Consider the following 20,261-nt stretch of genomic DNA (forward strand, 5'->3'; position numbering starts at 1 on the left):
CAGGCAGCACTCCCAAGCCAGGCTCCCTCTGGGAGCGGTGACCCCATCGGCTAAGCTGAGCTGGGCTCAGTAGAGCTGCTCCTGGGGCAGCACTTCAGAGGACAAGGGGAATAATGTCTGTACTTATGCCTAGAAATAGCTGGAGACCGCTGGACAGGAGACCTGTGTAGTGTGGGTGGTCATGACAGAGCAAAGTCCACAGCCCAGAGCAGGGTGCAGGGAGAAAGCACTCCTGCTGTGCTTGGAGGCTCAGCCAGTGCTGCCAGGTCAGTGATACAGGGCAGGTCTGCCTGGTTCCTGTACATACCCACTGCCGATTAGCCAGTTAGATTTAGCTGACTTTACACTGCAGTGCCTGAGCGATCACCAGCCTGGAGACACAGCTAGAGCAACTCCTGTTTGAAAAATAGTGTCTGCTTTTGGTTTCAGACCCAAAGCCCAAACCAGTCTGACCAGCTGGAACCCAGTTTCAGGTTACACCCTGCCTTGCTCTCTGGGTGACTTAGTGGGTAATGATCTCGCTCCCAGCACACCTCATGCAGTAGTTGCCTCTCCAGATATCCACATATGTTGTATTCTGCACTCCCAGCCCTCCCCAAGCCATGGGACCGCCACTCCTGCAGCTCTCCCTGAGATACCACAGTCAGGGCAGATGAAAGGGTGGGAGATAAGCAGGCATGGGAACGGTACCTTCCCCCTCTGCAGGTCATTGCTCCTCAGACACCACTCCCAAGCCAGATAAAACAAACAATTCCTTTTTATTATCAGAGTGAATACACACCAAAAAAATAAATCAAGACACTAGGTTTATTGCATAGGCCATGATAGGCTGTGGGAAAAACAAAAAGATGGAAGAAATGGTATGAGACAGATCATGAAAAGCCATGGAGGAATCTGACCAGCCCCAGGGACACTCAGGCAGATGCCCATCACAGGAAGAGGCATGCAGTCAGATTGCCAGCAGGCTCTGGACAGTGGTTTCTTTACTTCCAGCCCAAGGAGGCAGCTCTCCTGGCACTGCACCTGAGAGGACCTGAGTCATGTCTTGAGCTGGGCATGGCTTCACCAGAGCCTTCCAGAGCCACTCTGCCCTCGGCCCTGAACCAGTCCAAGCACTGAAACTAAAGTCTGTACACAGATTTATGCTTCTTTCACACACACACACATACAAACACACACACACACGCGCGCAAACATATACACCAGTTTCCTCTCTCTTCACAGCAGTTTTCCAAGAGCAGCAGGCACTGGAAGTCTGGGGACTGGTGCTGACCCCATATCCAACAAAGCACATCAGGTACTTCACAAATAGCTGCTTCTGCCCCAACAGAAGTCCTCAGCTTACTGAGGTACAAGCCTGGACCACAGAGATGCCGCAGTACAGAACTAGGAAGTATCTCGTTGCAAAGGGACTATGGGGGAACACAATACCTTGCCAAAGTGGGGATCTGGTATGCTGCCCTGGGGCCAGGGATGAGCTCTGGACCTCCCAGGGTCAGGCTTATCTTGCTCAGGGAGGGACAAGCCAGCAGGAACAAGGAAGCCTGTAGAGATTAGCTGCTGGTATCCAGTCCACTCCTCTGCTCTGGGAGGTGCCAGGGACTCAGGTCAGGCTTTGTGCTGTGAGAAACACACAGTAAAATCAGAGCTGAGGCAAAGTTTTAACTGCGAGGCAGCTGGGTCCTTCCACCCTCCCCTCATCAGCAGCAGGAAAAGTAGGGACATTTACTTTCCTTTCATGTGAGAATAAATAGGTATTTTCTCAATGTGTCTGGGTTCAGACTGAACACTGGAAAAGCAACCAGGGCAACTCACAGAGAAAATAGTGGACATGTCGTATACACAGGAGGCTGAAACACAACAGCCAGGTAGAAAAAAAAAGTCTAGGTGTGCTTTTCTGTTAAAAAGCAAAGGCTAGTGATTAAAGCAGGTATTTCTGTTTCCATCCATCTTGAAAACAGGAACCGCTGCAGTGTCACAGAACTATGCAGGTCTGGATGGTTATGTGACTCCCACAGACCTCAAGAGACTCGCCATGGCCAGGAAGACTGCTGTGAGGCAGGGCCACCTTGCAGAGGACTGGGAGAAAGGGAGGAAAGTACAAGGTTGGCTGGAAGAAAGTGGCACTGCAAACAGATTGCTGGCTCTGGTGAGCTTGCACCATTCACCAACATAAACGCTACACAGATCCATTCCCAGGGTCCTTCAGGAAGTTGAGCAGAATAGTGCTCCAGGTTTAAGCAGGAAGAAAGATGTAATTCAGAGTTTCACTGGATTGTTTGAGGTTAGGAAGGGATGGATATCAGAGAGCATCAGAATGCTCCCAGATCCTCACTTTCCAGAGCAGCCATTTAGCCAAGACAATCACAAATACCAGTACTGCCAAATCATGGCTAGATCTTGGCCTGATGCTACAAATGTCTTCACAGAGAAAAAGTCCTTCAGGCACAGGCCCATGCATAGAAACAGAACTCCAGAAGTTCTGGGGAGTGCCCCAGTGTTGAGCTGGAGAGAGACAGGCTGTAGGTCAGACTGGTTTGGTGGCACTGCTGTAAAACAGATGCTCAGTGTCCTCTGTGGTGGAGAGGGTTGAGTTGGTAGCAGTGGCAGGCTGACGGCGATGGCTGTTCTTCTTCTTTTTCTTCAAGAAGAAGTAGCCAATGATCACCAGGACCACCATGATGCAGATCCCAAGGAGTACAGCAATCACTACCTCAAAGGCACCTGCAGGGATACATGAACATGTTAGGAGGGATGCTCTGATGCGGCAGGAGTGGTCAGGAGGAAGCAAGCACAAAAACCGCTGCTGAAATTGTGCTGGCTAAGAGAAGAGTTAGGCAACAGCTGGCATGACAGCAGGGTGGTCACTGAACAACCAGGAAAGGAGAAAGATGGTAACCACATGGCATAAAGGTATGGCCTAGGTTCAGCCAGCCTGTCTCTCCCAAATGATGGTTCCCAGTGTTTCCCAGATGCACCACGCCCTCTAAAGGCTGTTCCCAGACTTCGGCAGACTTCGCCATTTGACACCCGTAGAAATAACAAGTCCTTCTGCAATGCTGGCCTTGTGTCATACCTCAACAGGCCACCAAAGGGTGGTCACAGAAGGCACCTCCCGGTTAGGGTTAGGACAATGTTGAGGAAGTGAGCTATGGTGAATAGGCTGAATGTTTGGGAAAGCACTTGTAGCACTGGTGTGAGCACTTGTTCTTCTCCAGCCAAACAAACTCCTGCATTATCAGTGGAGACAGTCAAACAGGATGCATTTGAGAGATGGTGTAAATTTGAAGATTAAATCAATCTCTAGGATTGAAGAATAAAGGTGTATAATTTCAGGAGTTTTCTACTGAAGAAAAAGGCCTACAGCTCTGCAGTAAAAGGACACCAACCTTCATGTGCTATTCTTTAAAGAACTTGTATTTTAATAGCTGTAGAATTTTTTAGTGTTGTAGAGAGGGTGTACAGGGTTGCCACATTTCCTCACATTCTAGCACCCAACATTATTGCCATATCTGCTTGAGCCTTCTTTCTTGCAGAAGTTAGTAGTCCTCATGTGAACTTAGCCCTTAGGAAGAATTTTACTTGCCATTTTTTGATGTTGAACAGTGGAGCATTCATGCGTGTTGATGGAAAGAAAATCAGGACCCTATATGAGCTACTGAGTCACAGGCACAGGTGACACTGTTGCACTTTTCGGGACAGGGAAAAGCAATAAGCAAGATCTGTAGGAAAAACTGTTACTCACTTAAGATAGCAGTTTGGGACTCAAATGATTCCCATCTTCGGCCAATGACATCTGCTTCTGAATTGGGAACACAGAGGGGGAGAAAAAGGTTGGTAACAAGGGATAAGACAGGTTTCTGATGACTGTATTTCCAGTGCTCTGAAGTGACTGAATGCATACAGCATCCCTTTTTGACAACCATGGTACTGAGCTCTGAGGGCAGGCTATGAGGCACAGTGTAGCTGAGGGTGGCAGAAAATCAGCAACAGTTTGCCTCTAACAGATACAGTTTGGCAGAATTCCTCCTGTTAGCCTCCACAGCAACACACACAAAGTTCTACAGTGTAAACTTTTCCCTTGTTCATTTAAAACTTCGGCCTAGTATATGTCATTGAGGATTTTCATATTTTCTCCCCTCTCACTTGAGATCTGGAGCCAAGCTAGAAGGTTAGATTCTCTGTAGACCACCTATACCATGTCTCTGGTTAATTTTGCTATCCTCCTTTGTCTCTTTTTCAACATCAGTACCCAAAATGCAACCTGTAATTTCTCAGAGCTGGAAAGCATTGCAGAAAGATGCTGTAGATACACCATTCCCCATAAACCATTGGTCACTGTGGGTCATGGCCAGGGTTTGAGAGCAGAGCTGCTTTGACTGAAAGCTCCCAAGGCACCACCTCTTTGGGACCACAGAACTTAATCTGAAGGATTTTCACAGTTTGATCAGTAAAACTCTAACCCTCGCTATATATGCTTACTTGTGATGCCTGAACACGATTTCATGCACTCTTCCTCTTCTTCGAAGTTGTTGTTGTTGCCACCACAGCCTCCGTAGGTGAAGGGGTCACATTTCTCTGAGAATGGGTTATAGTACCAGCGGGGGATGCTTTCGCTGCACTGGCCAGTATCAGGCAAATCCACACAGTGACCTGGCAAAGCAAGGGGGAGGTGTTTTAGCATGCTTTCAAAAAAAGAGCACTATGGCAGAGGAAAACTATAGCCAGAACAGCAGCTTTCAGGTCCCCACTGCCCAGTTGCCAGCTGCTCAAATTGGCATTGTCAAGACGAGCGGCCACCTGCCCATAAACCCAACTAGCAAGGAGGAAAAAGGAACATTAGAGCGTGCAGTTATGCAAAAGCCTGGATTCAATCCCTCATGGAAATGACCCGTCCTCCTTGGGAGGCAGAAGGAAACACGAAGAGCCTGGACACAGAAACCACAGATTGGCTCAGGTCTCCTCTAGAAGCAAGCTCTATTTCAGCTGACTTGGAATATACTCTTTTAGCCCAGTGACAGGTCCACTGTCTACACTAGTACAAACAAGGCAAAGGTATGGGATTGAACACAGGTATTGTTGTGTCCCTCACACTGCTTTGGTTTGCACTACTTCCAAAAAGCTGCTGCAGGGTTTTGTAGAGTCCATGTACTGTGCCCAGCAGGCAACATGCGTGAGATCTGCTTGGGTGGAAAAAGTTTAGGCAGGACAGCGAAAGCCTGCTCTCAACAGCTGTCCTCGAGGCCAGGGAACAGGACCTTGCTCATTTTTAATACAAAGACTACCCAGATGCTACATCTGGTTTTGGATTTATACAGGGAAGCAGTTTTACCATGAAGCAACAGAGTGAAGAAAAAAACAAAAGCTGGTAGAGGTTCAGCCTATGTGCTCTGGACTGTACTTACCTTGCTTATGTGTGACATTGATTTTCTGCAGTCTATTGAACTCACGAGCATCTGTGAAGGAAACACTGCATGTTAAAACTTCTTTCAGCAGTTGAAAAGAAATGCCTCCATCCATGTAGACATAGGCAGATGGGTCTTTTCCTGCACATTCCTTTGCTATCACAAGCCAGGGAAAGGGAGATATCATTTGATATTCTTAAATATCTCAAAGCTATGAGAGTAACACGGGGAAAATAAAATGTAATAAAGAGAAACTATTCCCAATTTCCATTCCACAAATACAGAGACATAACTAAGGAAAATGAAGGCTGTTCTTGCTTTTGTTTTCCATTGAGAAGTATGGGAAAACTGCTACCACTCCAGGTTTTAAGAAGTACAAAAGAGCACTAATGTAGAATATAAGAAGGGCAAAAGAGATGAATTGTAGGCTTGCAGCCTAAAAAGGTAGCAAAACACTCATATATGGGGAAGAGATTATGGCAATTCTGTCACAAGAGGGGAGGAAGGATGGAGGGAGTGAGGAGAGAGTGTGGACTTAGGCACTTAGGCATCTCACCACTATGCATTTACATTAGCATAACATGAGGACGTTAAGGGGACTGTGTCACTGGACAGACTGGGAGAAATCACGGTTTCCTTTCCCACTTCTCAACTCTATGAGAGCAGGTAAGGTCACTCAGTGAGAAAAATACTGGAAGGGGAGGGAAGGACAGGCTCTGAAGTCTTACAGACAGGTGCAAAGAAGACAGTCAAAGAGTATTTAAGAGGCAGGAAACATCACAGAAGGAAGGTCATCTTTTGCAGTCAGCAGAGATACAGGAGATGGCAGAACCTGCAAATATAATCCTGCAGAAAGAGATAATGCAGTATCAGGAGATAAAAACAGAAGACACCAAAAAGCATTGATTTAGCACCTGTAACTTACATTGCAGTCATCCCTGGGCAGATACTACAAAGTACTTACATCGTTCACAGTACATCTCATCCGATCCATCAGCACAGTCAAGAGTTTCATCACACTCCAGATAGGCATCAATGCAGCAGCCATCCTTGCATCTGAAGAAGGGGGCCTGACAGTTCCCATTGCATACTGCATCAGAAACAGTTCAGATAGCTCATTAAAACTGATTGTTTCTCCCTGCCACACAGCTGCTTTATGAAGAACTTAAAAGCTGCTGAGAGGGTTGGCAAACAAGAAACAAGGCAGATTGGTAAAGGTCTCTTCTCAGTGCCACCCTAGACTCAAAAAAAAAAAAAAAGAAAAATTCCTGATTATAAATGAAACATTGCTCTGGGAACAGCCATGCTTCATCTCAGGAAAGAAGTACACAGACAGTGGAAGCAAGAAAGAGCTACTCAGGAAGAATATGGAGACATTGTCCAAGCATGGGGGATTAAGTTAGGAAAGCCAAACAAAAACCTACACACTGGACTGCAAGAGCTTCAAACCCCTTTGCTCCAGAGGTATTCCCAAGTGCTGAGTACTGTACCCAGCTCTGAGCTCCCCAGTGCACAAAAGACATTGGCATAATAGAGTGAATCCAGCAGAGACTCAGCAAGGGCCTGACGCGCAAGACCTAGCATGAGGTTAGGGAGAACACAGAGGTTATGGAGAGGACAGACTCATTTCGGAGGTGCAGCAACAGATAGGAGTTGCAACAAGAAAAGCAATTCAGTGTAAGGGTAAAACATTTTAATGAGGGTCAAACACTGGCACAGTTTGACCAGAGAAAGTGTAAAATCCCCTTCAACTGGATGACTACAGTCCTGAGCAACATAATGTGACTCAAAGCTGGTAGATTTTGAGTAGTGGGCTGGACCAGATGACCTCCATAGGTAATTCCAACCTGAATTATCCTATGACATGAAAGTAAAAGGCTTACTAAAGAAACTAGTCTCCAGTGCCTCACTTTCCACACTGACTGAGTCCTAATCAAGAGCCACAGGAATGGACATGAGACACTGAGCCCAAGCTCACAGCAGGATTACACCATGGTACAGGAGACTCACCTGGCTGTTGTCGCCCACCAAAAGAACCTGAAGAGACAAGGGGAAAAAATAAAATAAATTTACCACTACATCATTTTGTCAGCTCAATATCAGCATTATATTGCCTTCATATGTCATCTAAGGAGTGCATATTTTCTGGAAGGAAGCTCTGGATGGGTCAGGAAGGTGAAATACAGATGCTACCCACCCAGGGACCCCAGATTGGCAGGCCTGGAAGAGCAGAGGAGAACTTCCCACCACTAGCTAGACCATTTCCAAACAGTCTTTCTTTTCCAAGGCTTTTGCCTCCTCCTTAAGCTGTTCACTGCAAAGGGCCTGTTTATCTGAGGCAGCACTACATGGTTCTCAGAACTTGGCCAAGAGGGTACTAAGGAGGGAGATTAATTTCATTTGGGGAGTGAAGCACTTCTGGCCCCCCACAGCACAATGCTGCCCTCTGAATTTAGGTTTCAGATGACACAAAGGTTTGGTGAGGGCTTTTGCAGGCAGAGGCATACCAGGGACACTGTCCAGTGGAGCAGTGCTTCAGGAGCTGGGTCAGATATGTTGGCAGCATAAGAAAAGGATTGCCCATCCATAATTAGCCCAGTCTTCTCAGCTTACTGGGCTCTAACTAGTCATCAGCCAAGAAGCTGCAATACCTGTCCACAGGGTCACCCCAATCCTAAGAGAAAGAGGGAATTGGATTTTCAGAGAAGACTCACCTCTAACATTCTTGCAGGCGAGTATACACTCCTCTTCCCGTAAGTAGTTATTCTTGTTGGGCTTGCAGCCACCAAAAATGAACTCCTCACACTGCTGAAGGCTTGGGTTGTAAAACCAGCGTGGAAAAGATCCCCGACACCAACCCACCTTCTTAGGGGTCAAACAATGCTCTGTCAAGAAAGTTAACATAAAAGGCTCTGGTTAGACAAGTCCTTTGGAAGACTTTCTCCTTTGTATATGTGAAGGCAAAGGAAGTCTTCCAAAGGACTCGTCTGAAAGATTTGTAAAATCTTGAGCAGCGTGGAGAAGTAGAGTAGGGAATCATGTAATGCATTTTTTAATATGAAAGGCAGGGTCACAAAACCAAAACAGAAGGTGCCATATCCATAAAACAGAAGGAGCTGCTTCACCACAAAGCACGTAGTTAAGCTGTGAAACTCCTTGTTTCAGGATGTTGCTGCTGTGCAAAAAGGGATTAATCCATGGTTATTAAACAAAAAGACACCATCTTCTGCTTAAAAAAATATTCCAGCTGCAAAATCCTTGGGGATTAGTCAAGCAAAGTAGGGATATACTGATCGCATCTCATGTTCTTGTACTCTTTCCAAAGCATCAACTGCTGGACACTGTTGAATGCAGTGTACTGGAGTTTGGTCAGACCATTAGTGTCACTTGACGTGACTGTTCTTATACTTTTATGGTACCTGTGGTAAGAGGAGAAATCCCCTGCTTAGCTACTAGTCAACCATTTGTCCACGAACTCCTTGCTCCTAATGCACTTGTAATGCTGAACATTTTTATCATTAAACAAGGCCATTAAAGGAAAAAACATAGAAATAAAGCCAGGGACACTCTGAATGTCTTGCAAACGGCTCTACCTACCCTGTGACCCAAGGGATTTCACAGCGAAATCAGAGTCAACAAGACCTTTCAGGTTCTCCTGTTTTACCCCCTCAGTTGCACCCAGGCTTCAGACCCTCTGGTGTCACCCAGCAGAGGACAATGACAGGCGGAGCGGGTGGGGTTATTGCAGGCCACTTCTGCTGCAGGAGTATGTGAAAACCCTAAAACAGACCACTATGAATGTGGAGACCTTTCACTACTGGTCCAGGATTTTACTGGAAAACCTGGCATTCAAGTCCAGCCTCTTAGTTGTGCTCTTCTTCCATCTACCTCTCTGAGAAGAGCACAGTAATGCCAGAGCAGCACCCAGGCTTAAGGACTCCAGCTAGACCTCTGTGGGCTCAGGCTCACCTTCCGTCTGTTCAGAGTTCAGGACCATGATGGTGATGTTGGTGAAGTCTTGCTGTTGTGCAGTGTCCGTGACAGTAAGCTGGAAGACGTAAGTCCCCACCTGCAGGTTGGAGATTTCTACCTGGTCTTCTTCATGCTTCTGAGAATGCAAAAGAAAGGCTTATGCATGAGAAAGTACCTCTAATGAAGGAGTGAGTGAAGCCATGCAAGGCCCATGTTCCTGCATTAAGGAGAAAGGAGCTTGGATGGAAACCTTCAAGCAGATGTCTGGCATGAAAAATATCTCAGTGCTACACAATCCCCTCAAAATCATGGGCTGGTACCCAGCTGGAATAGCAGAGAGAACAAGTACCACAGCATAATTAGATATTTTATATTTTCAGTCATTGTGAAAGCACAAGGGGAAAAAAAACCTCTTTGGAGAGGATGGAAATACCTGTAGTTTTTATTTTCCTTTTTAAAACATAAAACCTATTAGTATATAGGGAATAAGGTAGGTGTATTTAATTATTTTGTCAGAATAGAAAGCTACAATATTATCGACACAAACTCTTCCCCTATATTTACCTAGAAAATTGCACCTTCATTTCCACACTATCTCTGTTTTTGGTTACATTTCAAAGGAACGCAACCTCGTCATACACTATTTTAATGTAGTATTAGGGGACTCTTCCCCCTCTCCCTCACCTCACGATGCTTTGGTTGGGTTAGGGCAAAGGGAAAAGGAAAGGAGAGCTTACTATTTCCACAGACCCCTTAGCACTCTAGAGCTTGTCATTGCTGATGTTCAAAATCAGCTGTGGGCCTGATGTACTCATTTGCTAATTCTTCCAAAAGGTGCCACAAGAACTCCATGTAAGCTTCAAGGCTTTCCAAAGCATTTTGCAGAAGTTTAACAGAAATAATTAGCTCTTCTAAAGCCGCAATTCACTTCTAACATCTATCAAATAGGCAGTGTTCACACCCCAGAAATCTTGGATCTGGACAGGAGACATGACTTTTGCTCCAGCTCAGATAAAATAGGAGGAAGAACCTATGCTCTAAAGAGAGAGACAAAGTCCAGAAAAAGCCCCAGGAGAACAGAAGCAGAGTCTGAGACTGGATTATTCAGAAACAGAGGAGGAGATGCATCACAGTGGACAGAGTAAAATTAACTGCAGGCCCCTCACTGAACTACAGGATCTTGGGACCAGAGGCAGCTCTTGCAACGAAGCTGCTGCCTCTCAGCTGCTCCTGCCCAGGCAGACCAGGTATTGCTCAGGGAGGTTTGAGACAGCATTCTGTGCAGGGAGCCTGAGACCTGATAGGCCAAGAAATGCCACTTCCAAGTAGTGTGCAAGAGTGTAGAGGCAACCACAAGGAGTGCTCCATAGCTTTTGGGAACAGGCTCGTTGGTGGACTGGCTTGAAGAGGAAAGGACAAGGTAACTTCTAAGTCAGGGCTGTGACCACCCAACCTAGTGCAGACCACAGGTGACACTGAGCAAACTGCTTACTTCCAGCAGCTCCCTACCTTCATCTCCACTGAAGGGTTGCCAAGGATCTGTTTCCATTCATAGCTGACTATCCCTCGGTCATCCGTGCTCTCTGTGCCTCTCAGCATCACTGGCTCCCCTGGCTGTACCCGCATGTCCTTGACAGCGCGGGCTATTGGAGGATGGTCATCTGCAGAAGAAATGTAGAACAAGGAATGGGTAAGAGGTTGAAGGGTCCAGTCCTTGTCTCCATCACAGGAAGACAAAGGAGGGGGATTCTTCCAGGCTAAATCAATACAGACTTCTACTGCTGAAAGGAAAACACTTTTATACAGCTGTACTCCTTGAAGCCTGAGTAAGCAACAGGCAATCAGTACCGTTAATACTGCACTCACTAATTTAGTAACTGCACAACCCACGCTGGCAGTGTCTTTGAGTCAGTTGGCTCCCTGGCCACTTCTGTCCACAGGAACCACCATAAGAGGGTCACCTTGTGGGTACAGCCATTGTGCTTCCGACTGTTGAACCACATCCTCGCAAAACAGCACAGAGCAATTCCCACCCTTCGCTTAGGGAGATGGCCTGATGTGGGTGTTGAAGAATGTGGAACTGACTCTCATCATTCCCACTACCATCCCTAAGGACCACATTAGTGTATTTAGCCAGAGCTACACACTGTGGGACTCGGATGGGAAATATCCCTCCTCCAGCTCATCTTCCACCTCACTCTCTGATATGCATGCCTTTAAAACAGAATAAAAATGCCATTCGTGGGGTTGTTATTTTTGTACCATCTTATGGACTAGCTTACCAGCAACCACCACAACCTATTAAACATTTTTCCAGACTGTAAGTGCAAGAGATGAAAATTGATCCCTGCCTGTGCCAGCAAGAACAGCCTATACAATAACACCATTGAGCTTGACTCATAACTCCTTTTGGCCTGAATGTCTCTGATCACAGGCTTAGTACATAGCTCAGCCCATAAAACTCCACCTGGTAGCGCCTGTACCAAGTCCAAGTCTCAATGTTCCAGTTCAACCTGAGTCTTTTGTAAAAGCACTCACCATCATTTATAAGCTAGATATAAATCACTCTGCCATTACACTGTTTTATCAACTGTGATTGAGAAGGGAAATAGTGTTCAAACGCCTTAGAAAATTACTCCCCTAGCTGATTATTTTCACTGTTGCAGACTTGCTCCTAATTTCCCATTTGAGTGTATTTAGATTCAGATCCCAGCTGCTGGCTCTTACTGGAGTTTACTGAAGGGACGTTTAATATAAAGCATATAGATGAATAAACCTGACATTCAAAACAAGCTACTTAATTCTTTTGTCACTAAATGCAGTAGGATAGAGGGCTTTGCAAGAAGTATTCCAGAGCAGTTACCACAAATCCACCCAGAATCTTCTATTTTCTGCTATCTTTTGCCAAATGAAGACATACTCATTCTATTCTGGTCTTGTTGCCACCAAAAAATCTCAGGGGAAGCAAACCTGTTTACACATCCAAGCATTGCACTCAGCCTGTCTGGCTGCAGAAGGAGGGCACTTGTGTGCCAGTCCCCGGAGCACCAGTCCCCTGGGGCTCCCCATGCAGCCTGCTCCCAGTTGCAGCCCTGCAGTCTGGTTTTATCTTTTCCCTTTTCATGTAAGTATTGGGTGGGAACAATATGGAATCAAGCTCATATTGTTGAGCTTGATCCATCCACCAAAACAGGCAGAGGAGACCAAGTTGGACTGAAAGAGGTCAGGAAGATGACACAACCAGAGATGCCCACCCTGGTATCCTCTCACCTTTGGGTGAGCCACAGCTCCCTACCACTCCTTCCTCAGGGCTGTGTGCCAGAATGATGGGTCCTGTCTCAGTCAAGCACAAAGACTACTGAAAGACATCGAGCAGGGACAAGAGTGCCTGACATCTCTTGGTTTTGAGCAGGGCCAGTAGGACAGATCAATGGAATTTTGCCTTATTTTCAAGTGGTCTTGCCATGAGAACATTCATAAGCAAAAGCGATGACTGGAGCTGGCGACACCTTCCAAACCAAACAGCCCCACAAACACCTTGTAGTACACAGCACTGCAAGCTCTGGAAATGGGAGACATTCCTGCCATTCCTGCCAGGCAAATGATGCCAGGAGCCTGCTAGGAGAAAGGCAGCCTACTCCCTCCCACTCTCCTGGCAGGGTGAGCCCAGTAGGTGGGTGCAATTGCACAAGGCCACTTTTCAACAACACAGAGGCTGATCATTAACTCATGACTCCAAATCATATTTTTCCTTACATTTTTAAGCACATACACTTTAAACAAAAAATTGCAGGCCAAGCGGTTACTTTGCGTTGTGAATAGCACAGTGAAGTAAAAGCTCAGTTCTGATCAATGGTCAGCAATTTCTCCAGATTCCATCACTGATTAGCCAAATTTCCTGACTCTCGTCACCTCCAGAAAAACAGTCAGGAGTATTTCCTTATCTGTGGTGACTGACAAGGAGGAACGCTCACTTGAAATGAAGGACTTCTTTTTCAATTCTATCCTTTTTCTCCTTAGGATGTCTAAAAGCTCAGTGACTGGAGTATTTCTGCCACACTGACTATATGAAGCGTTCCATGGCAAATGGCTGTTGTCCACCTCAGCTTCAGAAAAAAGTGCTTACTGAGCCAGAGCGAGTATCAACAAACTGCTTGTGGAAGGGAGATTCTCCATTCAGTTTGTTTTGCTCTGAAAGTCTGTTGGTAAAATGAAAGTTACCTTTGCTATAATGCTCTTTTGACTATGGAAAGTTTCTGCTGTAAAACTCTGTAATTAATGGGGAGGTTAAAGCTTTATGATGCTGTTCTGCAGTGTGCTCCTTACTGTGAAGCATGTGCTGCTGGAGTCACATCATTAAGTGACAACTTCTGCTTCCATTTATAGAATGCATCAGAAGGGGAAATCCAAAATGCTTAAAAAGTTTTTTTGTTACTTACAGTGTATTCATGCCTCAGTCTCTGATTTTTGCTTTTTTAAAAATTTCATCTAGTTTAAAGGCTTATGGAGTCAGTGGTTTGTCTGGCTTCACCTCTAGTGAGTGAACTTGAACCAATGTTGAATGGGGAACAGGAATTTAAGAGATAATAAATTCCTACAAGGGCTGCAAAAGTAAGCATCTAGGTGGGGGGAGAGACCCCACTAGGGACCTTGCTATCCGAACCTGCAGGTACCAGTGAAATCCCATGGCAGAAAGCACTTGCAAAGCTTCCAGTTTGGGGGTTTCTCTTTTGGAGCTTGGATATTAGCTCTTGCCCTCAATATACAAATCCACAGAAAACCAGATTTCCTCCATTCCAGGGCTCATGCAGATACACCCTGAGTAGCTGAGACTACAAAGCAATGCTTAAAAATACCTGAGAATAATTTGAGGTTGGCACTAGAAAGAGCTAGAAAGCTTTCTCATGGTGACTGAAGGGCTCTTCCAGCCCCTTGCTGATCGCCTTTGCAGAAGCAGTTTGCAAAGTGACAAGTGACAAGTGTGGCTTGCACTGGGAACACTGAAGCACTGAGAAGGGAAAGACCTCACTGGAGACAAAAGCCACTGATCAGGCCAAGAGCAGAAATGAGGCCACCTAAATTCCAGCATTCAAAGACACACAGCCTTGGAGATTTCAAGTGACAGAAGCCAGTTGAACCTGCCTGCTGCAAAAGCAGGTGGGCAGCAGTGTGGCTCTTCCCACAAATGCTAAAGCTCTTCTCTTGCATTGCTTTCAGGGAAGTCATTCAAAAGCAAACAGCTTTCTCACCCATTGACACTAGAAAACTCTCCACTTCAATAAGCAAAATGAGGGATGACACTCCTGCCACAGTGTTAATTTGCCTGAGGATGGAGAGAGAGAGAAGGAACAAGGTAATGCAACATAGTGCCTGGAGAAAGAGAAATATAGGCTCTTTTTCTAGGGCTTCATCCTGGCTGGGCAGCAAAAACAGTTATGATAAAGCCATACAGTTTTCCAACAACTCATGCAAAGCCAAGCAGCTCTCAGCATTAGTTCCCAGATGTTTCTGTAGTGGTTTGTAAGAGGTGCACAAGGCAGGTCAACTTAACCTCTCTAAAACAACACAGTACAACTGAACAGATTAAATTTTCAGAATAATGTAAGTTGCTGGTACCACCAGGTCCCCTCCATCCTTCCTCAGGGTGTGGGAAACCAGTCATATTTGCTTTAGCACAAGTCTTTGTGCCATTTTAGTAAAGATCGGTTTGTTCCTCCAGTCTCTTTAGACTGGAGCTCCAGTGACAAGACATGAGGTAGCCACTTCAGTAAATGCTGCAGGACAAACACTGTTTCAGAGCAAGTAGAGGGGAAGCTGCTCATCACCAACTCTGAGCAGGGAGCTGGACCATATGGTCTTCCAGGGCCCTTCCAGTACACGTTATCCTCTGAATCTGTGGTGTGGGTACCAAATGTGCAACTCCCCCTCTCCTGGTCTGAGCTGAGAGTTGGAGGATGAGCAGGTGGCTCAGGGCTGGGGATCATCCAAGGGTAGACCTGTCTCAGCCAAGCTGGAGTCCCACCACTGCTCATTTTAGTTGCACTGTGCCCACAGAATGGAAAGCAGTGTGGGACCAAACACTTGAGGAGGGATGAGCTTCAGACTTGGGGAGCTCTTTTTTTGAATGCATTATCAAAGTTTTAGCTTGAAAATCTCTCTCCACAGTGAGGTAGAAGTAGACACATCCTGAAGCCTGGGGTACCCCAGCACTTCCCATCTCCCACTCACAAGCCCTGAATTCAAGAGGAGGAGAGTGTTACTGAGCATTTCACAACTACCGCAAAAGGTTCAGTTCAAAAAATGGACAAAGGTTCAAGGAGGTTATTTTCCAGTTTCACATTCAAAGCTGGTTTGCCTAGACCAGAATAAGTTGGGGCTAGTCACTTAAACACTGGCCTCCATTATTACCAATAAAGTGCACGGTGAGCCTGCCCCTCCCAAATGAGCCAGGCAGAAAACTCGCACCAAAGTTCAGCCAGGGAATCATTTAAGATCGTGCCTTTTAACAATAACATCAGAGACTTCAGGCTGTACGTTAGCTAGAAGAGGCAAGAGACAGTGCCAAGCTGTGGTCACCAGCTCATAGAGAACTCAGAAGCTCTTCTTCTCCAAATACTGAAAATACACTCAGATGATGTGCAGAAACCAGATTTCAGCTGTATTTATTATTGCCTGTACCCACAGGTTTTTCTAAAGTCATAACATCATAAGAATGGCCACAGTGGGTTAGAGCATGGGTACCCCATCCCTGTGTTCAGTTGCCAACAGTCTTGCTGTGGATGCTTGAGCAAGAACAGTGCAAGTATATACATTAATTTTCCCATAGCACTCTCCCAGATTTCAGCTACTTCCATCAGGCTTCAGAAACACTCCAAGACTAAACTTGCCCATTCAGCAGCCCCCCAACTGTACGCTCTCTTTCAAGTGTTACCTAGTCTCCTCCAGAACATATATAAATCTCTTAATTCGAGTCTGCTCCCTGTAGTAGTAGTGTGGGTCTTGCAACATGTGACTTTTTTGTTTAATGCCACCCACTGGGATCACTAAATGGATATTCACTATTCACTAGAAAAAACATGCTTTTAATCCTCATTATTGCAGACAATGTCTGAAGATTGCCACAGGCAAAGGTTCCTAGGACACCTGACAAGCAGCACATACAGGAAAGGAATGAATGATAAAGCAGCAAATAAACTTCCTGCAGACACTTAGAGCCAGTCTCAGGAGGCTGACAGTAGCCTGGGCTCCCAAGCAGCCATGAAACTTCACACTGATACAGCACAACAGCAAGAAAATCACACAATTTTGTCTCCAGTTCAAAGCCCGGGCCAAGATTTTTCACCTGTAAACATTTGGGAGGAAAACCTCACATGCCAAAAACAGCTTCCTTAACCCTTGTTTCACCTTACCTCTTCAGGCATTCTCAAAAGGTCAGAAGCAAAAATGCTGTAGAGCTTCCTTATGCTGCCAGGTGGATACACTCAGTGCCTGAAGCCTCCTTCATCCTGCCTCCTGTACCTGTCCTGTTGTGCTCTTCCCCTTTCCCCCTCAGTGACAGCTAGGCATCCACCTTCCTGCCCAGACAGGCCCATTCCTTCTGCATGGACCCAATCCCAGCATCACAGCTGGAGGGGCTTGGGGCTCTGTTTGGGTTTTTTTTGGTTTGTATCTGAACCAAAAGGGAGATCTGCCTTCTTAAGTGTCTCATCAACTGCTGTGGGGAGGAGGGCTCAGATGATTTAACCATTGTTATTATTTTCTATTTCTCCAGTAAAATAACTCCATCTCTTTCCCTGCCACCCTCTGACATCATTCAAGGTGATTCAGCATCAGTCAAAGACAATGCCTAAAAATTTCAGGAGAGAAAGGAAATGTGTTTCCTATCAAAGCACAGCGTGAACACTGCAACTGATCCAAATACACAGACATTGTCCAGTGTCTGTCGCTACAGCTGGAGACCTGCCCGCCAAGAGTCAAACAGGGGTGTAGAAGAGACTGAGCCCTTCCTACACCTGCAGCGGTATCATGGTGCAAGCCCCACGTGAGCAAGGAGGGGCATGCCCGCCTCGGCAGGCAGAGTAACCCGAACTGCATTTCTGGCATGTTTTTCACTTCTCACTGATAAGTCCTCCTGGGTCTACCTGCTCCACCACAGCCATCCCAGCATCTGTGAAAGGAGCGTTAGGGTTTGCAAGGCAGCACTTGCCTATTGGTGGCTGGGATGCTGCAGCTTGGTGCTGCAGGTTGGCAAACACATCACTGCTGGTCACACAGGGAGGTCAGTGACCCAGGGACACTCCAAAGACTCACACCCATGCAATGCCAAGCCCTGGGACCAGCCAAAGGAGGGGGAGTTTGCAGTCTCCTGCTATGCGCACTGGTCCATAGATGAAGAGACTGAATTGCTCAACAGTACGTTGTATTTTAATCTAATCTTGTGAAATCAGGATGTTCTGGAGATGATGCATTCCCCTTTCCTCCTACAATGAAGCATATAGGAGTTCAGACAGCTGCTAGCATGCCACCTCCAGTCCTGGTGATGTGGCCTTCAGTTCCTCCCTAATTGCAGCTCCCAAAAAGGATTTTGAGCCTGAGATGGAGGTGCAGAACTACTGCAACAGTGAGACACCTTTTTCCACAAGGTCCTAAAATCCAGTGGGAAGCCACTAGTAGGGACAGAGGACAGGAGGGCCACTTCCTCCACATTGCTGTTCAAACCAGAAACACCTAAGGGCTGCTCCAGAGAAGTCATGCCCTGCTCTGACTTCCCCCACACTGCTACTCAGGATGGATGAAGTGGACAGTATGGGTTTGGTGCCATTTTTCATCTCCAGCACCCAGAAGGCTCACAGGCTGTTACATCCCAGCAGAAGATCAAAGACCTATTCAGCTCACATCATTGAGCCCAAGCCCTTGCGCCCACCTGGATGCTCCCCCGTCATCTTCACAGATCCTTTCCTTCCCTCAGGTGGACTGGGAGGGGGTGTGAGAAGGATTACCAGTACAGATATCCCCTAATATCCCTGCCCAGGCTTCAACAAATAATAAACTGGTTATGGTTGCCAAAGACCCAGCCAGGCTTAGAAACATCTTGGCCTCATTAGGCTTCAGCCAAAACATGGAAGGAGGCAAAAGGAGGAGTGATGTGTTTTCAGTGTTTCTGAACACACTGCAATTCTTTGGGGACAGTAGAGTGTGTGGCAAGTAGCCAGCTTCCAGTTAGTTTGTTTTCCACCTGGTTCTCTGAGTCCTGGTGCAATCTTTCAGACTAGGGAAACAGGGACTGGGGAAGAGAAACCCACTTCCAAAGGGGAAATTTTAACCAACCTCCCCCAGCTGCTCCTATCTCTCCCTCAGCAGCAGGGACCAGCCCCAACAAGCAGAGCATACTGAGACACCTCACCACCCAGAGTGCTGTTAAAGGTAAGTGGATTGCGTCCTGCCTCTAGCCCCTGAGCAATTAAGAGATTAATGCAGCCCTTTAAAACCCGGTGATGTGTAGATTTTCAGAGGATTTCACTTTCCAACCTCAAAGGCCAACGGGGAGGGAGAAGAAAAACAATACCTTTTTCTACATTGCCAAGTAGTAAAACCTCAGACTGCGTCTGGTAATCACACTCCACCCGTTTCAAATAGGTTAAAGAATGATTCCTTCTCCATTTACTAATAGGTAAACTCAGGCATGGATTTTAAATGAGTATCAAGGTTGGGGAAAACCTTTGTGGCAGAGAAACATACAGAAACACCATCTTTAGCATCACTTTATGCCTGCTGTTTGGCAGCACTGCTGCACAAATGATGGCTGGAGGAGCTGGCACCAGTGACCATTAATGCTCTTCCAGACCCACTTTGCAGGAATCCCTTATGGGCACCTTACCACTGGATCCGTGATTCTGCATTGCCAGGTAGGAATCATACACGTCCTTCTTCAAGAAGTTGAGAAAGCCGATCTTCCTGGCAAATCTGCAGACGAAAGCCTGCTCATAGAGGCAGTTGAGGAGAAAGCAGCCCCGGATATGGTCTTCCTCCGTGTTCGAGCCTTGCTCCACGAGAGCCAGGTTACAAGCGGGGTCCTTACAACAGGCTCTCACGCAGTCCCTGCTCCGACGGACCATGGGGGACGATAAGAAGGTGGCTCCATTCTGGACAGAGGCATCTGTATCCAGCACCCAATCTGGCAGTCCTGCCGTAAAGTCCTCCAGGCACATTTCACCGAAGGGTCTTTCCTGCCCTTCGCCAAAATCCAGCGCCAGCACGAAGCACATCCACGATAGAAACCATGGACCCGGTCTCCCTCTGGCCATCTTGGCGCACCGATTCCCACTGTCTTGAGACCTTAATCCTTTCCTAAAGGAAGGGAGAAGACAGATGAAGATAAGAGGGAGGGTGTTCAAGTGTATGTCACCCTGGGGCGAGAGGGGAGCCGAGCACGGCTGAGGCCGCGCTCTGGATTCCAGCTCGTCCCTGGGGTAGCCAGCGTGTCCCCCGACCCTGCAACTCATCCCCAGGCAGGTGCTGTCAGCCCCCCACCTGGGCGGTCTCCGGTGAAAATGATCCTCAGAGGGGGCGACCCCCCTCGTCCCGTTGCGCCTTCACCCCCCAGGTGTGCCTCCCGTTGCGTCCAGCGGAGACAAAGGCACGGCGAGGGCAGGAAGTGAAAACCAACTCCCTGAGAGAAAAAAAAAAAAAATCAAGTCACTCCCCTGCGTGGTGAATTGCGTAAGAGGAAGGGGAGGAGAGACAAGCTGATACTATCTTCTCGCCTGTTGGAAGAGAGCCCAGTGCGGTTCATTAGCTCCCGCAGGGGCAAGGGCACCCACTCCCGATGAGCATCTCACCAGCCGGGTGCGTGCTGCATCCCCGTGCTAAGGATGCTTCAAAGGA

At 46.9% G+C, this 20,261-nt stretch overlaps 1 protein-coding gene across 1 annotated transcript; it reads right to left on the bottom strand.

Moving 5' to 3' along the window:
- Positions 1 to 739: 739 nt before the first annotated feature.
- Positions 740 to 20,037, bottom strand: SPINT1 (serine peptidase inhibitor, Kunitz type 1). The gene is made up of 11 exons (XM_051791488.1): positions 19,908 to 20,037; positions 19,255 to 19,724; positions 10,887 to 11,038; positions 9,375 to 9,513; positions 8,120 to 8,290; positions 7,416 to 7,442; positions 6,370 to 6,495; positions 5,406 to 5,456; positions 4,483 to 4,653; positions 3,746 to 3,802; positions 740 to 2,724 (listed from the first exon to the last, which is right to left on the bottom strand). Exons 2-11 carry the CDS (start codon positions 19,679 to 19,681, stop codon positions 2,528 to 2,530), a joined length of 1,518 nt encoding a protein of 505 aa, XP_051647448.1. The 5' UTR covers positions 19,682 to 19,724; positions 19,908 to 20,037; the 3' UTR covers positions 740 to 2,527.
- Positions 20,038 to 20,261: the final 224 nt, after the last annotated feature.

Source organism: Manacus candei, unplaced genomic scaffold, assembly GCF_025592945.1.
Source record: "Manacus candei isolate 608988 ecotype Guabito, Panama unplaced genomic scaffold, ASM2559294v1 h1tg000033l, whole genome shotgun sequence".
Classification (NCBI taxonomy): domain Eukaryota; kingdom Metazoa; phylum Chordata; class Aves; order Passeriformes; family Pipridae; genus Manacus; species Manacus candei.